This window comes from Littorina saxatilis, linkage group LG14 (genome assembly GCF_037325665.1).
Source record: "Littorina saxatilis isolate snail1 linkage group LG14, US_GU_Lsax_2.0, whole genome shotgun sequence".
Classification (NCBI taxonomy): domain Eukaryota; kingdom Metazoa; phylum Mollusca; class Gastropoda; order Littorinimorpha; family Littorinidae; genus Littorina; species Littorina saxatilis.
Window position 1 is genome coordinate 23,675,873 of NC_090258.1, and position 15,738 is coordinate 23,691,610.

Genomic DNA, 15,738 nt, shown 5'->3' on the forward strand with positions numbered 1-15,738 from the left:
GACATGTTTAGGTGTGTTTTGTGTGGATGTGTGGTGATTTCTGAATATGTGTGGGCATCTCAAGTTTCAAGGAACAAAAAGGTATGTCAAGAAAGTTTTATTTATCTCTTTTTACTTCTTTTTTACTTCAAAGCAAACACTGAAACAGTGTCGGTGTTCTCAAAATGTGTTGATTTTTTTCCCAATTTGGGTGTGTTTTTTACATTGTTCGGGTTAGTGCTTGTTATCACAGATCTGTATAAAAGTATTTTTTCTTAAAAGTTCTTGAATTGAAGTTTGTTATGGTACCAAACATGATTAATTTTGTTGATATTGAAGGGTAGTAAAAAAAATCTGAAAAGTGCCCAAAATGCTACGTGTGCAAGGGTTGTTAGTGCAAATTCTGACTGCGTGACTGAGGAGAGCTTGGCTGAAACTGACTGCGGGTGGAAAGAGTTAAGGATGTTTGTGTGTGTGTGTGTGTACAGCGATGAATATTAAATTTGGTAAGTGTTGTATTTTTATTAATTATTCACTTTGTATGCTGTGCAGACGTCTTTCCCCTGCATCACAAATGGAAGTTGCCAGAGGCGGACCGCAAGTAGGTGTCCCGGGCGTTGTTCTCCGGCAGTGAGGAAAACCCCGTCTTTGACCGTGCGGACTGTCTCTGGTGGTACCCTCCCCAGCCCATGCTCCGGGTCCCTCAATGTCCACGTCGGGCAGATGCCTATTTTGCAAGTCGCCTTTTTCTGTGGATGCCGTTGAAGCTGTGGGGCTGCAGACTCCACTGCCCTGACGCAGTGTGCTGTCAGCTGAGCCCGAAGCCTAAACTGACACCGTGCGGCATCTACCACACAGTGAAAAAGGTCCTCGACGTGTTAAATTTTACGTCATGTAACTCGTCATGAGTTGCATTTTACCGCAAGTATGACACATGTATGGAAATGTCAGGAGTTCGTTTTGTAATTGAGTGTTTGTTTGTTTGTTTGTTTGCTTAACGCCCAGCCGACCACGAAGAGCCATATCAGGGCGGTGCTGCTTTGACATTTAACGTGCGCCACACACAAGACAGAAGTCGCAGCACAGGCTTCATGTCTCACCCAGTTACATTATTCTGACACCGGACCAACCAGTCCTAGCACTAACCCCATAATGCCAGACGCCAGGCGGAGCAGCCACTAGATTGCCAATTTTAAAGTCTTAGGTATGACCCGGCCGGGGTTCGAACCCACGACCTCCCGATCACGGGGCGGACGCCTTACCACTAGGCCAACCGTGCCGGTCTGTAATTGAGTGAATTGTATTTGGTGCAGGAAGGGATTGAGTCTAGCAATCATTATTTTGCTGGTTCTCAATCGTGAATCGGTCATTGATTCTGACTAATTTATCATAATTACTTTTTGATCTGGACTTCAAAAGTTATATATTAAAACATGATTTAAAAGTATTTTTCACACCGGTATTGTAGCAACAAACCGATTTCAAATGTATGAATTTTTCGTAAAGTTGTCAGCTGTCAAAGATTCTAAAGTAACACAAATGTGGCCAGGCACTGCTTTCTGTGCAGTCCGCGCTTACAGCGTATTAGCATCACGGGCACCAGTATACGTATTCAGTCCATTGTTCTACTCCGCCGACAGCTGACTTCTCGCGACTCTAGACTTGATTTCATAGTATTGTGTTAGACCCAGGAAAAAGAGGCACAAGCCCACTCAGTTGTTCTAGAAGAAAAGAGGATTTGATCCCAATGTAGATCGGTTTGACTTTGCACCTGTGTTAATGTCGGCAAAGAAGGGTTGAGTTCACTGTAAATAAACAATGATTTTCTTGTTTTGTTTACCATGCAATTTGTTGTGACTTGATAATGATTGTATTCTGCTATGTTTTGTTGATGACTGAAATGATGGAGTATATGTCTTTCGCTTATAACCGAGGTTACTTCAGGATGTTGAGATGTTCTTTCTTTCTTTATTTGGTGTTTAACGTCGTTTTCAACCACGAAGGTTATATCGCGACGGGTGTTGAGATGTTGCGTCATAGTCTGTCAGATCACGCTGTAGATTAAACGATGTTAAACGTTGCAATATCATGATTGACATCATGAGACGCTTCCTGCGAGCTAAACGGACAGGGAACTGGTTACTGCATCTGTACAGCTTACAAGAAATGCTACTTTATCTCGCTGTTGCAGGTCACAGTCTGTTTGTTTGCTTAACGCCCAGCCGACCACGAAGGGCCATATCAGGGCGGTGCTGCTTTGACATATAACGCGCGCCACACACAAGACAGAAGTTGCAGCACAGGCTTCATGTCTCACCCAGTCACATTATTCTGACACCGGACCAACCAGTCCTAGCACTAACCCCATAATGCCAGACGCCAGGCGGAGCAGCCACTAGATTGCCAATTTTAAAGTCTTGGGTATGACCCGGCCGGGGGGTTCGAACTCACGACCTCCCGATCACGGGGCGGACGCCTTACCACTAGGCCACCGTGCCGGTTATGTTTCACTAGTTCACTCATGGGTATCATATTCTGAGGCGGATTGACCGGTACTGAGCTGGCTTGTATCTCGTCATCGAGCAAGTCTTGATGCGAAGCGTCAAATCAGCGGGTTGACTGACTGAAGACAGAGGGATGGGGGGACTCCCAACGAACACAGTGGCTTCTGTCCATGCCTGCCTGTGCAGAATGCATAATGCCAAGCAAGTGGTCACCAGAATGGAATTAATACCACCAGGGACCAGCACGCTGAGTCTGGAGGATCAAGGCAAGGGAAAGACGAGACAGATATGAAGTCCATGCTGAAATTTCTTCTGCCTGACTTTTTTGACGTCATTAGTGTCAATACTAATACAACACTACAGGCTATGTTGACACAGCACCACATGCTATGTTGATACAGCACCACATGCTACGTTAAAACAGCACCACAATCTTGATACAGATAATCAGGCTATGTTGATACAGCACCACATGCCATGTTGATACAGCACCACAGGCTATGTTAAAACAGCACCACAGGCTATGCTAAAACAGTTAGTTAGCTGTTGCTTTTCGGGTCCAGCGGACCATAATAGGCCAAATCAGGACCCCACAAGTTAATCATTACACATTTTTAGATTAAAACAATTCTAATACATAAAATCTGTAATGTCACCCGAAGGCAACAAAAAAAGTCAAAGCAAAACCCTATATGTCAAACAAATTAGGTAGTTTTAAAATTCAAATCTTAAAATAAAGACCAGACTCCTTTAAAAACCCAAAAAGAGCTGTAGAGCTGACCTCTGTAAAAATACTTTTTCAAGTTCGAGGTGCCAAAATACTTTTCTCGTTGATCATATAGATCAGCACACTCGGTGATAAAATGACTCACAGTAAAACCATTATCACAGGCGTGGCAACATGGTGCCTCTTCTCTTTTTAGCAGATGAACATGTGTGAGATAAGTGTGACCAGTATGTAACCTGGCCAAAACACTTTCTTCTTTTCTATTTGAAGCCACTAAAGGAAGTGGCTTTGACAGGTCAGGAAGCATTTTATACAATTTATTTTCCTTGCAGGTAGACCAACGGTCTTGCCAGAGTTTCAAGCCAACCGTAATTTTTTCCCTAACTTCTTTCAAGAAGAATGAAACCTCGGATTCTGTCTTTAGGCAGCTGTTTCTTGAGCAGTGCTCAAAGTACACAAAGTATTAATTTATTTTTACTGACGGCTCTCTCAAAGATGAATCAGCTGCTGCGGCAGCAGTTTCAAACAAGAAATTACATCAACCACTTCAACTCCGGCTCCCTAATGGTTCGTCGGTGTATTCGGCGGAACTTAGGGCCATCATCTTGGCATTAAATTTAATTTATCAATCCAGACATCAGTCTTTTTTGATTGTATCTCATTCGCTTTCAGCTCTTGAAGCGATATCCACCAGAAAGTTTACTCACCCTATTTTAGTCGACATTCACGACCTTCACACTACACTTATTTCTGAAGGCAAGATTATCAATTTTATGTGGGCGCCCAGTCATATGGGCATACACGGCAACGAGGTTGCTGACAAGGCAGCAAAGGATGCTCTAGATTTGGCGGTTACTTGTCTCCCTGAACAGTCTGTTCCTTTCACTTACGTCGGAAGACCCTTTGAATGCTAAAACAACACCACAGGCTATGTTGATGCAGCACCACAGGCTATGTTGATGCAGCACCACAGGCTTATGTTGATGCAGCACCACAGGCTATGTTGACGCAGCACCACAGGCTATGTTGATACAGCACCACAGGCTATGTTGATGCAGCACCACAGGCTATGTTAATACAGCACCACAGGCTATGTTGATCCAGCACCACAGGCTATGTCGATACAGCAGCACAGGCAATGTTGATACAGCACCACAGGCTATGTTGATACAACACCACAGGCTATGTTGATACAGCACCACAGGCTATGTTGATACAACACCACCATGTTGTGCATATCCACAATGTTCACTGACACCATGACAATGTGGTGCATATCCACAATGTTAACCGACACCATGACAAAGTGTTGTGCATATCCACAATGTTAACTGACACCATGACAAAGTGTTGTGCATATCCACAATGTTAACTGACACCATGACAACGTGTTGTGCATATCCACAATGTTAACTGACACCATGACAAAGTGTTGTCGCTGGAGATAGATGGAGAGAAAAGCGATTAACTAGTTTGTGAAGAGACCTGCGCTTGTCAGTTGGTTGGCAAAAAAATGAGGCCTCGCGCCCCCTAATTGGCGTAGAGGCGCGTCCCCCGGGTGGTGGATGGGGGAGCCTTCTCTACTAACTTCTGAGAGAAGGTCGCATATATTGTACTACGTTGCAAGCCCCTGGAGCAATTTTGTTATTAGTGCTTTTGTGAACAAGAAACACTTAACAAGTGGCTCTATCCCATCTCCCCCCTTTCCCCTATCCCATCTCCCCCCTTTCCCTCGTCGCGATATAACCTTCGTGGTTGAAAACGACGTTAAACACCAAATAAAGAAAGAAAGAAAGAAAAAATGAGGTTGTCACAATGCCGCTTCAACTTTTGCAAAAAAGCCGGATATGCCGTCATGGAAGACAGTTATTGAAAACATTGTCTGGGGATATAATGTAGAAGAACGTGTATGCTAAGTTTACTGAAGATCTGTCCGGTGGTTTTCTCGGAATCGCTCTACACATACACGCATACACATACACCACCACCTTCGTCTCGTTTCCCGGTCTATCTGATAACATTTAGTCAAAAAGACGAACTGTGCCAACTCTTCAGTGTGGGCGACAGCAGAAGACGTAATGTTCAGCAACAGTATGACTTGTGTCATTGGTATGGGTGACCGTGGGCAGTGTTAGACTGCGGACGGTTGAGAGTTGTTGATTTTTACGTCCCTTCATTTGGTGATGCGGATTCGCTGGAGATAGATGGAGAGAAAAGCGATTAACTAGTTTGTGAAGAGACCTGCGCTTGTCAGTTTACTTCCACCAAAGCCATGGAGAAGGAGGCAGCCATAAAGATATGGGGATGCTATGTGGAGAGACATGGTGTCCGCTACAGGACCATGCTGAGTGATGGCGACTCAGTTGCTTTTGCTGCCCTCCCAACGCTTCAACCGTATGGGGAGAACAGACCCATCAGGAAAAACAAGTGCATAAACCATGTGCACCAGAGGATGGGCAATGCATTGAGAAAACAAGCACAGGAGGCTAGCCTGACTGCAGACAAGTGCCATAAGCTGCAGAAGTACTTCCGCAGAGCCATTTTGGACAACAAGGGAAAACAAAAGGAAATGGAAGACAGAATCTTGGCCAGCCTTTTCCATTGTTCATCGACTGACGAGGACACTCATCATGGAGGCTGCCCTGACGGTGTGGATTCCTGGTACTTTTATCGAAAAGCCCAGGCTCATGGAGAAGCACTTGACCTCACGCACAGAACCTGACGATTTCCCTCAGCAGAGACGTTGCCGGGCTTCTTATTCCTCTCTACAAGAGGGTGAGCAGCAGTGACCTGCTGAAGAAAAATGTTCATGGGAAGACACAGAACAACAATGAATCTGTGAACAACGTCATATTTTGTCTAATTTTTGCATTATTATGTATAGCAAACAATAGACTTCATAGTAAAAACAATTATTTTGTATTTCTTGACACTTTATTTTTTACTTTGTATGCAACACTTTGGACCACCATTTCTGAGAATGACCCATATCTTCTCTTCAAAACATCGTTCAACCAGTAACAAGCTTCACGGCTCCTTGTGACTTCAACCAGTTAGAAACAATGGTGGACACTGCTCGATTCATGGCGGTGGAGGAGATACCTGATCGGAAATTTTCCTCACTTCTTCAGCACATAGTATCTCTCTCTCTTTCTCTCTCTCTCTCTCTCTCTAATATCTGATCTCTCTCTCTCTCTCTCTCTCTCTCTCTTTCTTTTCCTCACACTCACACATGCACACAATATTTGTTTTAAGCACTGATGATTAATGAAACTGATCTTTTTTTTTTAAAGCCTAATTTTAGTAGAGGAAATACACTGCAAATGTCACATGTGTATGTGTGTGTGTGCGAGCGCGCGCAAATACCAAGTCAAAACTCAACATTTAAAACAACACCTTAATAGTTTTGAAAAAAATCCATCACAGCTGTGCATTCATGAAGGCTATTTTTTATGTAGTATTAATTAATACCGCACCGCAGGAAAAAAAACTCCTTAACATTTGGATTGGGAGTAAAAAAACTTCATAACCTTTTGCTTGGGAGAGAAAAAACTTCATGTTTTTTTAGGTTGGGAAACACTGCTAGCTGAATTCCCTTCACGGCGGTAAGAGCCGATAGCTGTAAAGCTTTCAACTCTGCAGAGAATACAGAACTGTCATCCGGAAGACGGGCCGAAAAGGCCATATCGAGTTTAGGACCTGTGACAGAGGCTGATGCCACTTTACTTTCAGCTTTCAAAGGAAGAAGCACATTTCGCAATGTATATGCCCATCAAACCCATCAAATGGGGCATGAAAGTGTGGTGTGCCGCCGAATCCAACACAGGATATCTTCTCCAGTTTGAAGTGTACACGGGGAGGAGAGCTGATGGCACACAACATGGTCTGAGCCATGATGTGGTGATGAGACTGTCTTCCCCTTTCTTTGGACTGCATCATCACCTGTATTTTGACAAAAACAATTTCCTCTGTGACGCTGATGACCGATCTACTGGCAGAAGGCACATATGCGTGTGCCACCGTCCGATCCAACCGGGTTGGCCTGCCAGTAGGCATGAAGCAGCACCGAAAGCTGACAAAGGGGCAGAGCCTTGTCTTTCAGAAGGACAACGTATCAGTTTGGCACGACAAGAGAGATGTCAAATTCCTTTCTACCAACTGCAGCAACGAAGACAACAGTGTGCTGAGGTGGGACAGGACCCAGCAAGCCAGAGTTGCCGTGCCATGCCCATCTGTTGTCAAGCTCTACAACGAACACATGGGCGGAGTTGACAACTCAGACCAAATGCGAGGCTACTACAACACTGTGCAGAAGAGCCGCAGATACTGGAGATATTTGATGAGCTTTGTGTTCGACGCCTGCATCAACAATGCCTACATTCTGTACGACCAGACTGTGATGGACAAACCCAAGACGAGCTACGCCCTCCTCGACTTCTGTCTTGATCTTGCGGATCACCTCATCGGGGGATTTTCTTCGAGGAAGAAGCTTGCACCCAAGAGAAAGGCACAGACAGTCAACGAGGCCAACATTGGAGTTTTCAAATAGATAGCAACTAAGATGCCACATTCGCCAGGATGACATAGCTGCTCCCTACATGTCACTCAATTTGGTCAATGTGGTATTGGTGAAAGGAAGTTGACCTTCTGTTCACAGAACGGAGTGTAAACAACAGCTGACAGGGATTAACAAAAAAAGTATATAAAAAAAAAATCCAAAATTCTTTCTGGGACGGAAATCCATCAGGGACGGTAGAAATCCCACCCCTGGGGTTTAGGCAAACGTGGGTGGAAGAATGAACAGCTTGGTGAAATGGTTGAGTTTCTCAGTGGAGAATATGTTCGCCGAGAAATGGAAGAATCGGAAGGTTTCATGTGCACAAGTTGCACAAACAATATGAAGTCGTCGTTCAAGTTTGTCTCCCTCTTAAAAAGGTTTACGCCAAAGTTTCTAAACGGATGCCGAAAACTCCACTACAAGAGCAGGAAGAGAGATCTGGGAAAATGACGACTACAAGGAAAAATCGCGCGTTTGATTCTCCAGCTGCAGGTGTCTGCGTCGATTCAGATTCAAATTTGTCATCGCCGCGAGCGGATTCCGTATTTTTGATTCCACCTACACCCACTCGTCCCAGTCCCAAATCAAGAAGGAACGAAAACATTCCTCCAGGCCTGACCTCCCTGTCTTCAAAAGAAAAAGAGATGTTGATTGCAGCAGTGGATTTGGGGAGTGTGGAACAACTGTTGCCAGTGTTGACACATAGTCCTGGAATAGAAGAGGCCATGAAGGTATATTTCATTAGTGAAATACATGACATTTCCAAAGAATTAAGCAGCATGCAGGAAAATCTGGCCTCCTGTCGTCAACAGCGAACTATGGAAAGTTTAAAACACCCGGACTTCTTTAGCAAAATCTACAATGAGCTGAAGTCCAGGTAAGTCAACTTTGTACTAGAGCTTTGTGAAGAAGGCCCTCTGTTAGTCTGTATTGTTTTTACTTTTGGTGACTGTTGGTCTGTCTTGTGAATTCGAACGTGGTTCCAAAATCAGCATCCTATAGGGTAGGTGTTCCCAATTTGCCTTGATCATCCCTGTCTCATACAATATTAGATTGGAATTTTAAAATCTTTTAATGTGAATTCGATACTGTTACAATGTCTAATTTATTTAATGTTGATGTAAATGTTAGAAAGGTGTTTTTGACAATAAGGCGAACTACACAAGACACATACCTGAGGTGGTTCCAATATAGAATACTACATAGAATTTTTCCCACTCAACGCCTGTTATTTTTGATTGTTTGTTTGTTTATTTGTTGCTTAACGTCCAGCCGACTACGCAGAGCCATATCAGGACGAGGAAGGGGGGGATGAAGGGGGCCACTTGTCAAGCGATTCCTGTTTACAAATGCACTAACCCATTACTTGTGTCCCAGCAGGCTTTAGTGAAACTAAATTAATACCTACTGGAAGATTACCAGTTTCCAGTATGTTAAAATAGGCTTAACCTATCTACTGCTGGACTTACATCAGAACACTAACAGATTAAACTATACATGAATCGCGAGACAAGCGGCAAGAGAAGAGATTTTTGGAAAAAATACAGGTGAATGAGCAAGAAGGCAGAAAAAAGAAAAGAATTCATGAAGAAAAAGAGAGCATGACAGGAAAGAGGAACCAAAAATCTACCTAACAGCAAACTAGAAAGCTCCTGCGGTTCCAAAAACAGGAGGGGCCTTTAATTTCATAACCGCAGTGCCCCACTGCGGGAGTTATTTTTGATGAACATTTCTGACACATCACTATGTAGCTTTTGTACACAGGAAGAGGAAACCTTAGAACATTTGTTTTGGTCTGATTTCACAGAATGGTTATGCCTAAATTTCCCACATTGCAGTAATTTGAATTTGTCAAAAGAGCTTGTCATTTTAGGGTATTTAGACAACTTTCATACGGATGCTGTTTTTGATTTGTTTATTCTCCTTGCCAAACAAAGTATATTTGGAGCCAAATTAAATAAGACAGTCCCAACACTAAATGTTTTTGTGAAAATTGTTAAACAAAGGTTTTTGATCGAAAAGTATAATGCTAGTGTAAATAATTATTATGGTAAATTCGCAAAGGATTGGTGTTTATATAGACACTTTTTTCATTGATGCCATAGGATAGGGGACACCGGGGATAGTCGACCCCCGGGGTAAGTTGGACTATTGGCTTTTATTTGATTCCTTTGGTGTATTTAGACATTTTGCTCGTGTGACTACGTCACGCGACTGCCCGCCTTCCTGCACAGAAAATATGGCGCCAATCTGATGCAGATATTGGGAGGTAAGTGATAAAAAACCGATTTTGATCATTTGGAGTAAATTTGTTAAAGATTTGTTTGGATCAGATTTCAGCGCTAATGAATCGCATCGGTCAGACAAAACATATATGAACAAAACATGTATATCAACGGTTTCACTGGAAAGTGATACTTTTGCTCTGCCCAGTGTCAGTGTTTATTGCTACCCCTCCAAATATAATTTCCTGTGTTGGGGTAAGTTGGTCCTCATGTGATGGGGCACGTTGGTTCCAGGGGCCGACTTGCCCCGGGGGGTAGGGCCAACATGCCCCATATAGTGTATATTCTTTTTTTCGTGATAATACACTGTTTTTGTGTTTATTTGTTCTTTTAAATAACCGTGAGATTGATGTGTGTGTGTGTGTGTGTGTGTATGTGTGTCGGTGTGTGTGTGTGTGTGTGTATGTGTGTGTGTGTGTGTGTGAAAGAGAGAGAGAGAGAGAGAGAGAGAGAGAGAGAGAGAGAGAGAGAGAGAGAGAGAGAGAGAGAAAGCCTGTGTGCGTGCCAAATCACTGGGACACTTTGGTGATTTATTTTTTGCATTTGTGTAGGTTCCACTATGGTGAGAACAGAAAGAAAGACCAGCAGAGGATGCATGCCAGATGTAATTCGCAGGGCGATAGATCACTACCACACCACAGAAGATGGGGTGAAGAAAACTGCTGCTCTTTTCGACGTGCCAAAGACAACACTCCGACGCCAGCTTCTGAAATTTAAGAACCTGTCTGCCCCACAGCGAGAGAAAAATGTTGCAGGTCTTCCTTTAGGGTATACCCGACACCGACAGGTCTTCACTGACGAACAGGAGCTGGCACTGGTCAAGTACCTGAAAGATGCTTGTGACATATATTTTGGATTGTGCCCAATCGAGGTCCGTGTCTTGGCATATCAGTGTGCAAAGCAATTTGACATCCCTATGCCCCAGTCATGGAGTGAGAAAGAACGTGCTGGGGCTGACTGGTTTTCAGGCTTCATGAAGAGACATAAAGACTGTATTTCTATCAGAACACCTGAAGCTACCAGTATTGGTCGTGCTACAGCGTTTAAGGGGAGGTTCTAGTATAAAATATCACCAAAATCGCTTCAGTTGTGATTTTGGGGTTCTTGCAATAATGGGTAGATAAAACATTGTATAGTATTGTGGTGGAAGAAATTTCACCAAATCATTAAACCGTTAAAATGACAGTTTAACCGCCAAAAAACACTCTGCTCCTTGTTTCTTGGTCCCTAATCGTCGGATTTACACCAAAATTGGACCATTGTCCCTAACTGATCTCCAATACAAACTTTTCAAGAAGAAAAAGTTAATTATTGGCAGTTAAAAACCCGTTATAAACCGTTATTTTCTAATTTTTCACCGATCTTTATGAAATGTTGTGGTTAGGTTGGTTGTCCCTAACTGAATTTCAACAAGAATAAAAAGTTGATTTTTGGCAGTTAAAAAACCGTTAAATCCCGTTTTTTCACCAATCTTTATGAAATTTTGTGAGTAGGTCCGTTGTCCATAACTGAGTTTCAATACGTACTTTTCAGAAGAAAACCAAGCTTTTGTCAGTTATAAACCGTTATTTTCTAATTTTTCACCGATCTTTATGAAATGTTGTGAATTTCAACAAGAATAAAAAGTATCTAAACTTTGAAGCCTTTTTTTCTCAGAATGATGTTTTCGGCACCTTGCTTCGCCGTTTCCTTGATAACTCAAAATGTTCTCAACCGACTGGAACAAAACGTAGCATGGCTTTTTAGTATTCATAGGACTACACTTTGTGGAAGGCGTTTGTGGGTCGGGATAAAATCAAAGAAAATATAGCTTGTCAGTTAAAACCGTTATATGTAAATATGATGAAATCAACGTTTTAATTAAAATAACGTAATTTTGATTCCACAAAATGTAGTCCAATTACATGTTATTGTATGTTTTGAATTTCTTTAAAAAATGTGCGCTCCTTGAAGAATTATCAAGGAAACGCCAAAATCACTATTTTCGGTTTCTAGATAATGTATGTTTTTCCGTTGAATTGTTTCTCAACGGCAGTTGTCGTGACATATTAACTAACACAATATATGGGTCAGCAATGCATTTGACTTTATTTGAGCCGAAATCCATTAATATTTCCCATTCTAAATAGGAACACAACTGAAGCGATTTTGGGGATATTTTATACTAGAACCTCCCCTTAACAGAGCAAACATTGATGACTTATTTCATAAGTTGGGCACTGTAATCGACAGGTACAAGTTTGAGGCGAAGGACATATGCCGATATGGAACGTTGACGAAACGGGGGTGGTGACAGTCCAAAAGCCTCGCAAAGTCGTGGGACCTACTGGTGCCAAACAAGTTGGATCATTGGTGTCATCAGAGAGGGGACAACTAGTCACCCTGTGTGCTGCAATATCTGCAGATGGTCGTTCAGTTCCACCATTTTTTGTGTTTCCAAGGGTCAAGTTCTCTGACCATTTCCTCACAGGAGCCCCTACTGGATCTAAGGGAAGTGCACACAAGTCTGGTTGGATGACGGAAGAGAACTTCCCGAAGTTCTTGGAACATTTCAAGCATCACGTGAGACCATCAAAGGAGTCACCTGTTCTCGTACTATTGGACAATCATGATTCTCATTTGGCTATTTAAGTTCTTGACTTTGCAAAAGAAAATGGCATAATTTTGCTGTCTTTCCCACCACATTGTTCCCACAAAATGCAACCACTAGATATTTCTTTCTTCGGCCCACTGAAGAAGCGAATCTCCCAAGCACAGCAAAACTGGATGCGTTGTCACCCAGGCCAAAGCATGACAATATATGCAACACCCGGAATTGTTGGTGAAGCGTGGAAAGATACAGTGACTGTGCGCAACACTACAGCTGGTTTTGAGAAAACTGGAATCTTTCCATTCAATAAGGATGTTTTCACCGACACGGATTTTATCCCATCATCTGTCACAGATCGTCCTCCACCATTACCGGTGTCAGACTGCCCCGATATCAACACTGCAGTGGAAAACCTGGATGTGCCTGATCAAAACCCTGTCCCATGCGTAGTGGAAGTGCCAGACCATCATGACATAATGACACCTGACATAGCAAACATCTCCAATCCTACCACAAGCAGCTACTGTCCAGACAGCTCTAACCAGAGGTCCCCAGAAAACACATCAGAACATCTGCAAGAAAATATTTTCACCGAGGAACAACTTCCATTGAGTATGTGGCTGACACAAATCGTTATGCTGATCAGTTGAGTCCACAGGTGGATCAGGCAGGGCCAGACAAACCTTGAAGAGTTGAGAGCCTTCATTGGTATTTTCCTCAACATGGGATTAATCCAGAAAGCAAATCTACAGGCTTACTGGGATTCTTCTCATGAAAGTCAGTCCACACCTTGGTTCATCAAGCACTTCTCCCGAGACCGCTTCCAGCTTCTGCTCAAGTTCCTCCATTTTGCAGACAACAACATGCCAGATCAAAACCATCCCAACTACAAGCTGTACAAGATCCAGCCAGTGATAGACCACTTTCGTGAGAAATTTCTTCACTACTATCAGCCTCATTGGGACATATCCATCGACGAGAGCATGATTGGATACAAGGGAAAGACCCCTCACCTTCGCATGTTCATGCCAAACAAACGGCATACCCGCTTTGGGATCAAGCTGTGGTGTCTATCCGACAGTACCAACGGATATTTGTGCAGGTTTGAGGTTTGCAAGGGTGCACATAACCCAAGAGATCCAGAAAATGTACACGGCACCACGTATGCCCTCGTCATGTGGCTGATGCGGGACTCTGGCTTTCTAAACAAAGGCTACCACCTTTGCCTTGACAATTATTTCTCCTCACCACTGCTGTTCCAAACTCTGCATGTTCAGCAAACCACTGCTACTGGCACTGTGAGGACACACAGAAGAGGCCTTCCTCGAGACTGCATCACCAGAAGGCTGAGGAACGGGGAAGTGTCCGAGCGAAGGAAAGGACCGCTGCTGTGTGTGGCATACAAGGATGGCAATAGAAAGCCTGTTCTGCTGTCAACTGCTGCCACAGCTGGCTACTCTAAACACCAGAACAGGAGGGGCAACAGGGTCCAGAAGCCAAACACTGTTCTTCTCTACAACAGGGCCATGGGAGGAGTGGACCTGGGTGACGCCCAACTCTACATGTACCTGGCGGAGAGGAGGACCATGAAGTGGACAACAAAGGTGGCATTCTCTCTGTTTGGCAGGGCAATCCTAAACAGCTACCTGCTCTACAAGATGAATACCTCTTATGCCCCTGTACTGTCCAGGTACCTGTTTATGGTGTCTGTGGTGGAGAGCCTGGCTGGTAACTACTACCCACCACAGAATTATATACGAATGGCCTGTGATTGCCTTGGACCGAGAGGAGATGACAAGAACGGCTGTCGAGACGCTTGGATCGCCCATCGCCTCATCGCCCAGAAAGCCTCTACGATCACCAGCTACAGGGAAAACCGCTTCAACAATTGTTTGTTTGTTTGTTTATTTGTTGCTTAACGTCCAGCCGACTACGCAGAGCCATATCAGGACGAGGAAGGGGGGGATGAAGGGGGCCACTTGTCAAGCGATTCCTGTTTACAAATGCACTAACCCATTACTTGTGTCCCAGCAGGCTTTAGTAAAACTAAATTAATACCTACTGGAAGATTACCAGTTTCCAGTATGTTAAAATAGGCTTAACCTATCTACTGCTGGACTTACATCAGAACACTAACAGATTAAACTATACATGAATCGCGAGACAAGCGGCAAGAGAAGAGATTTTTGGAAAAAATACAGGTGAATGAGCAAGAAGGCAGAAAAAAGAAAAGAATTCATGAAGAAAAAGAGAGCATGACAGGAAAGAGGAACCAAAAATCTACCTAACAGCAAACTAGAAAGCTCCTGCGGTTCCAAAAACAGGAGGGGCCTTTAATTTCATAACCGCAGTGCCCCACTGCCCCACTGCGGGAGCTTCAACAATTCATTTCAAGCCCCTGCAAGCCTCCACTATCACCGCCAGGACATAAACAAGTGCCTGACAGACTACCTCCAAAAGCCAAACAAGAAACTGGAGGTTTGTTTGTTTGTTTGTTTGTTTGTTTATTTGTTGCTTAACGTCCAGCCGACTACGCAGAGCCATATCAGGACGAGAACTGGAGGTTGTTCTTGCTGACTGCCGCAATGACACGACTGATGGTCATCTCATCGCCCTTGGTCTGATCTACTACAGAGTGACAGGTAATTAATTTCGTTTGTTCGTTAGCTCGTTTTACTTCCATGTATCTTGGGGTAGATGTAAAGAAGACTGGTCACATTATACTGACACCAGCAAACCAGGGTCGGCAACGGGATAAATAATATGGGCACGGCCCAATGCTGGATTCGAACCCGCGATCTCTCTATCACGGACCCGACGCTCTACCGACTGACCTATCCAGCTCCCTAGTAATCAATTTCATTAACTTCAAATTCAATAGTCTCTGAGAAAAATCCAACGTTACAGTTTTTATGGACCTGTAGTTGATAGAGGGTCAATAAATAGACACACTTTTGCTACGCATGTGAGTCAAAAAGTAGAACAATGTTTGTGAATTACTTTGTAGTGTTGTTATTGAATGAACATGTTCTGTTCTTTATTTTTCCAGGGCCATATTGGAGTCTCTTTGGGCAGCAGTCCACATTACCTCGATT

The 15,738-nt window shown here is 43.5% G+C and overlaps 1 protein-coding gene across 1 annotated transcript; it reads left to right on the forward strand.

The window, feature by feature from the left end:
- Nucleotides 1–8,412: 8,412 nt before the first annotated feature.
- On the forward strand, nucleotides 8,413–14,566 carry LOC138946553 (piggyBac transposable element-derived protein 4-like). Its single transcript, XM_070317995.1, has 4 exons — nucleotides 8,413–8,499; nucleotides 9,953–10,037; nucleotides 10,605–10,875; nucleotides 13,302–14,566. Exons 1-4 carry the CDS (start codon nucleotides 8,413–8,415, stop codon nucleotides 14,560–14,562), a joined length of 1,704 nt encoding a protein of 567 aa, XP_070174096.1. The 3' UTR covers nucleotides 14,563–14,566.
- Nucleotides 14,567–15,738: the final 1,172 nt, after the last annotated feature.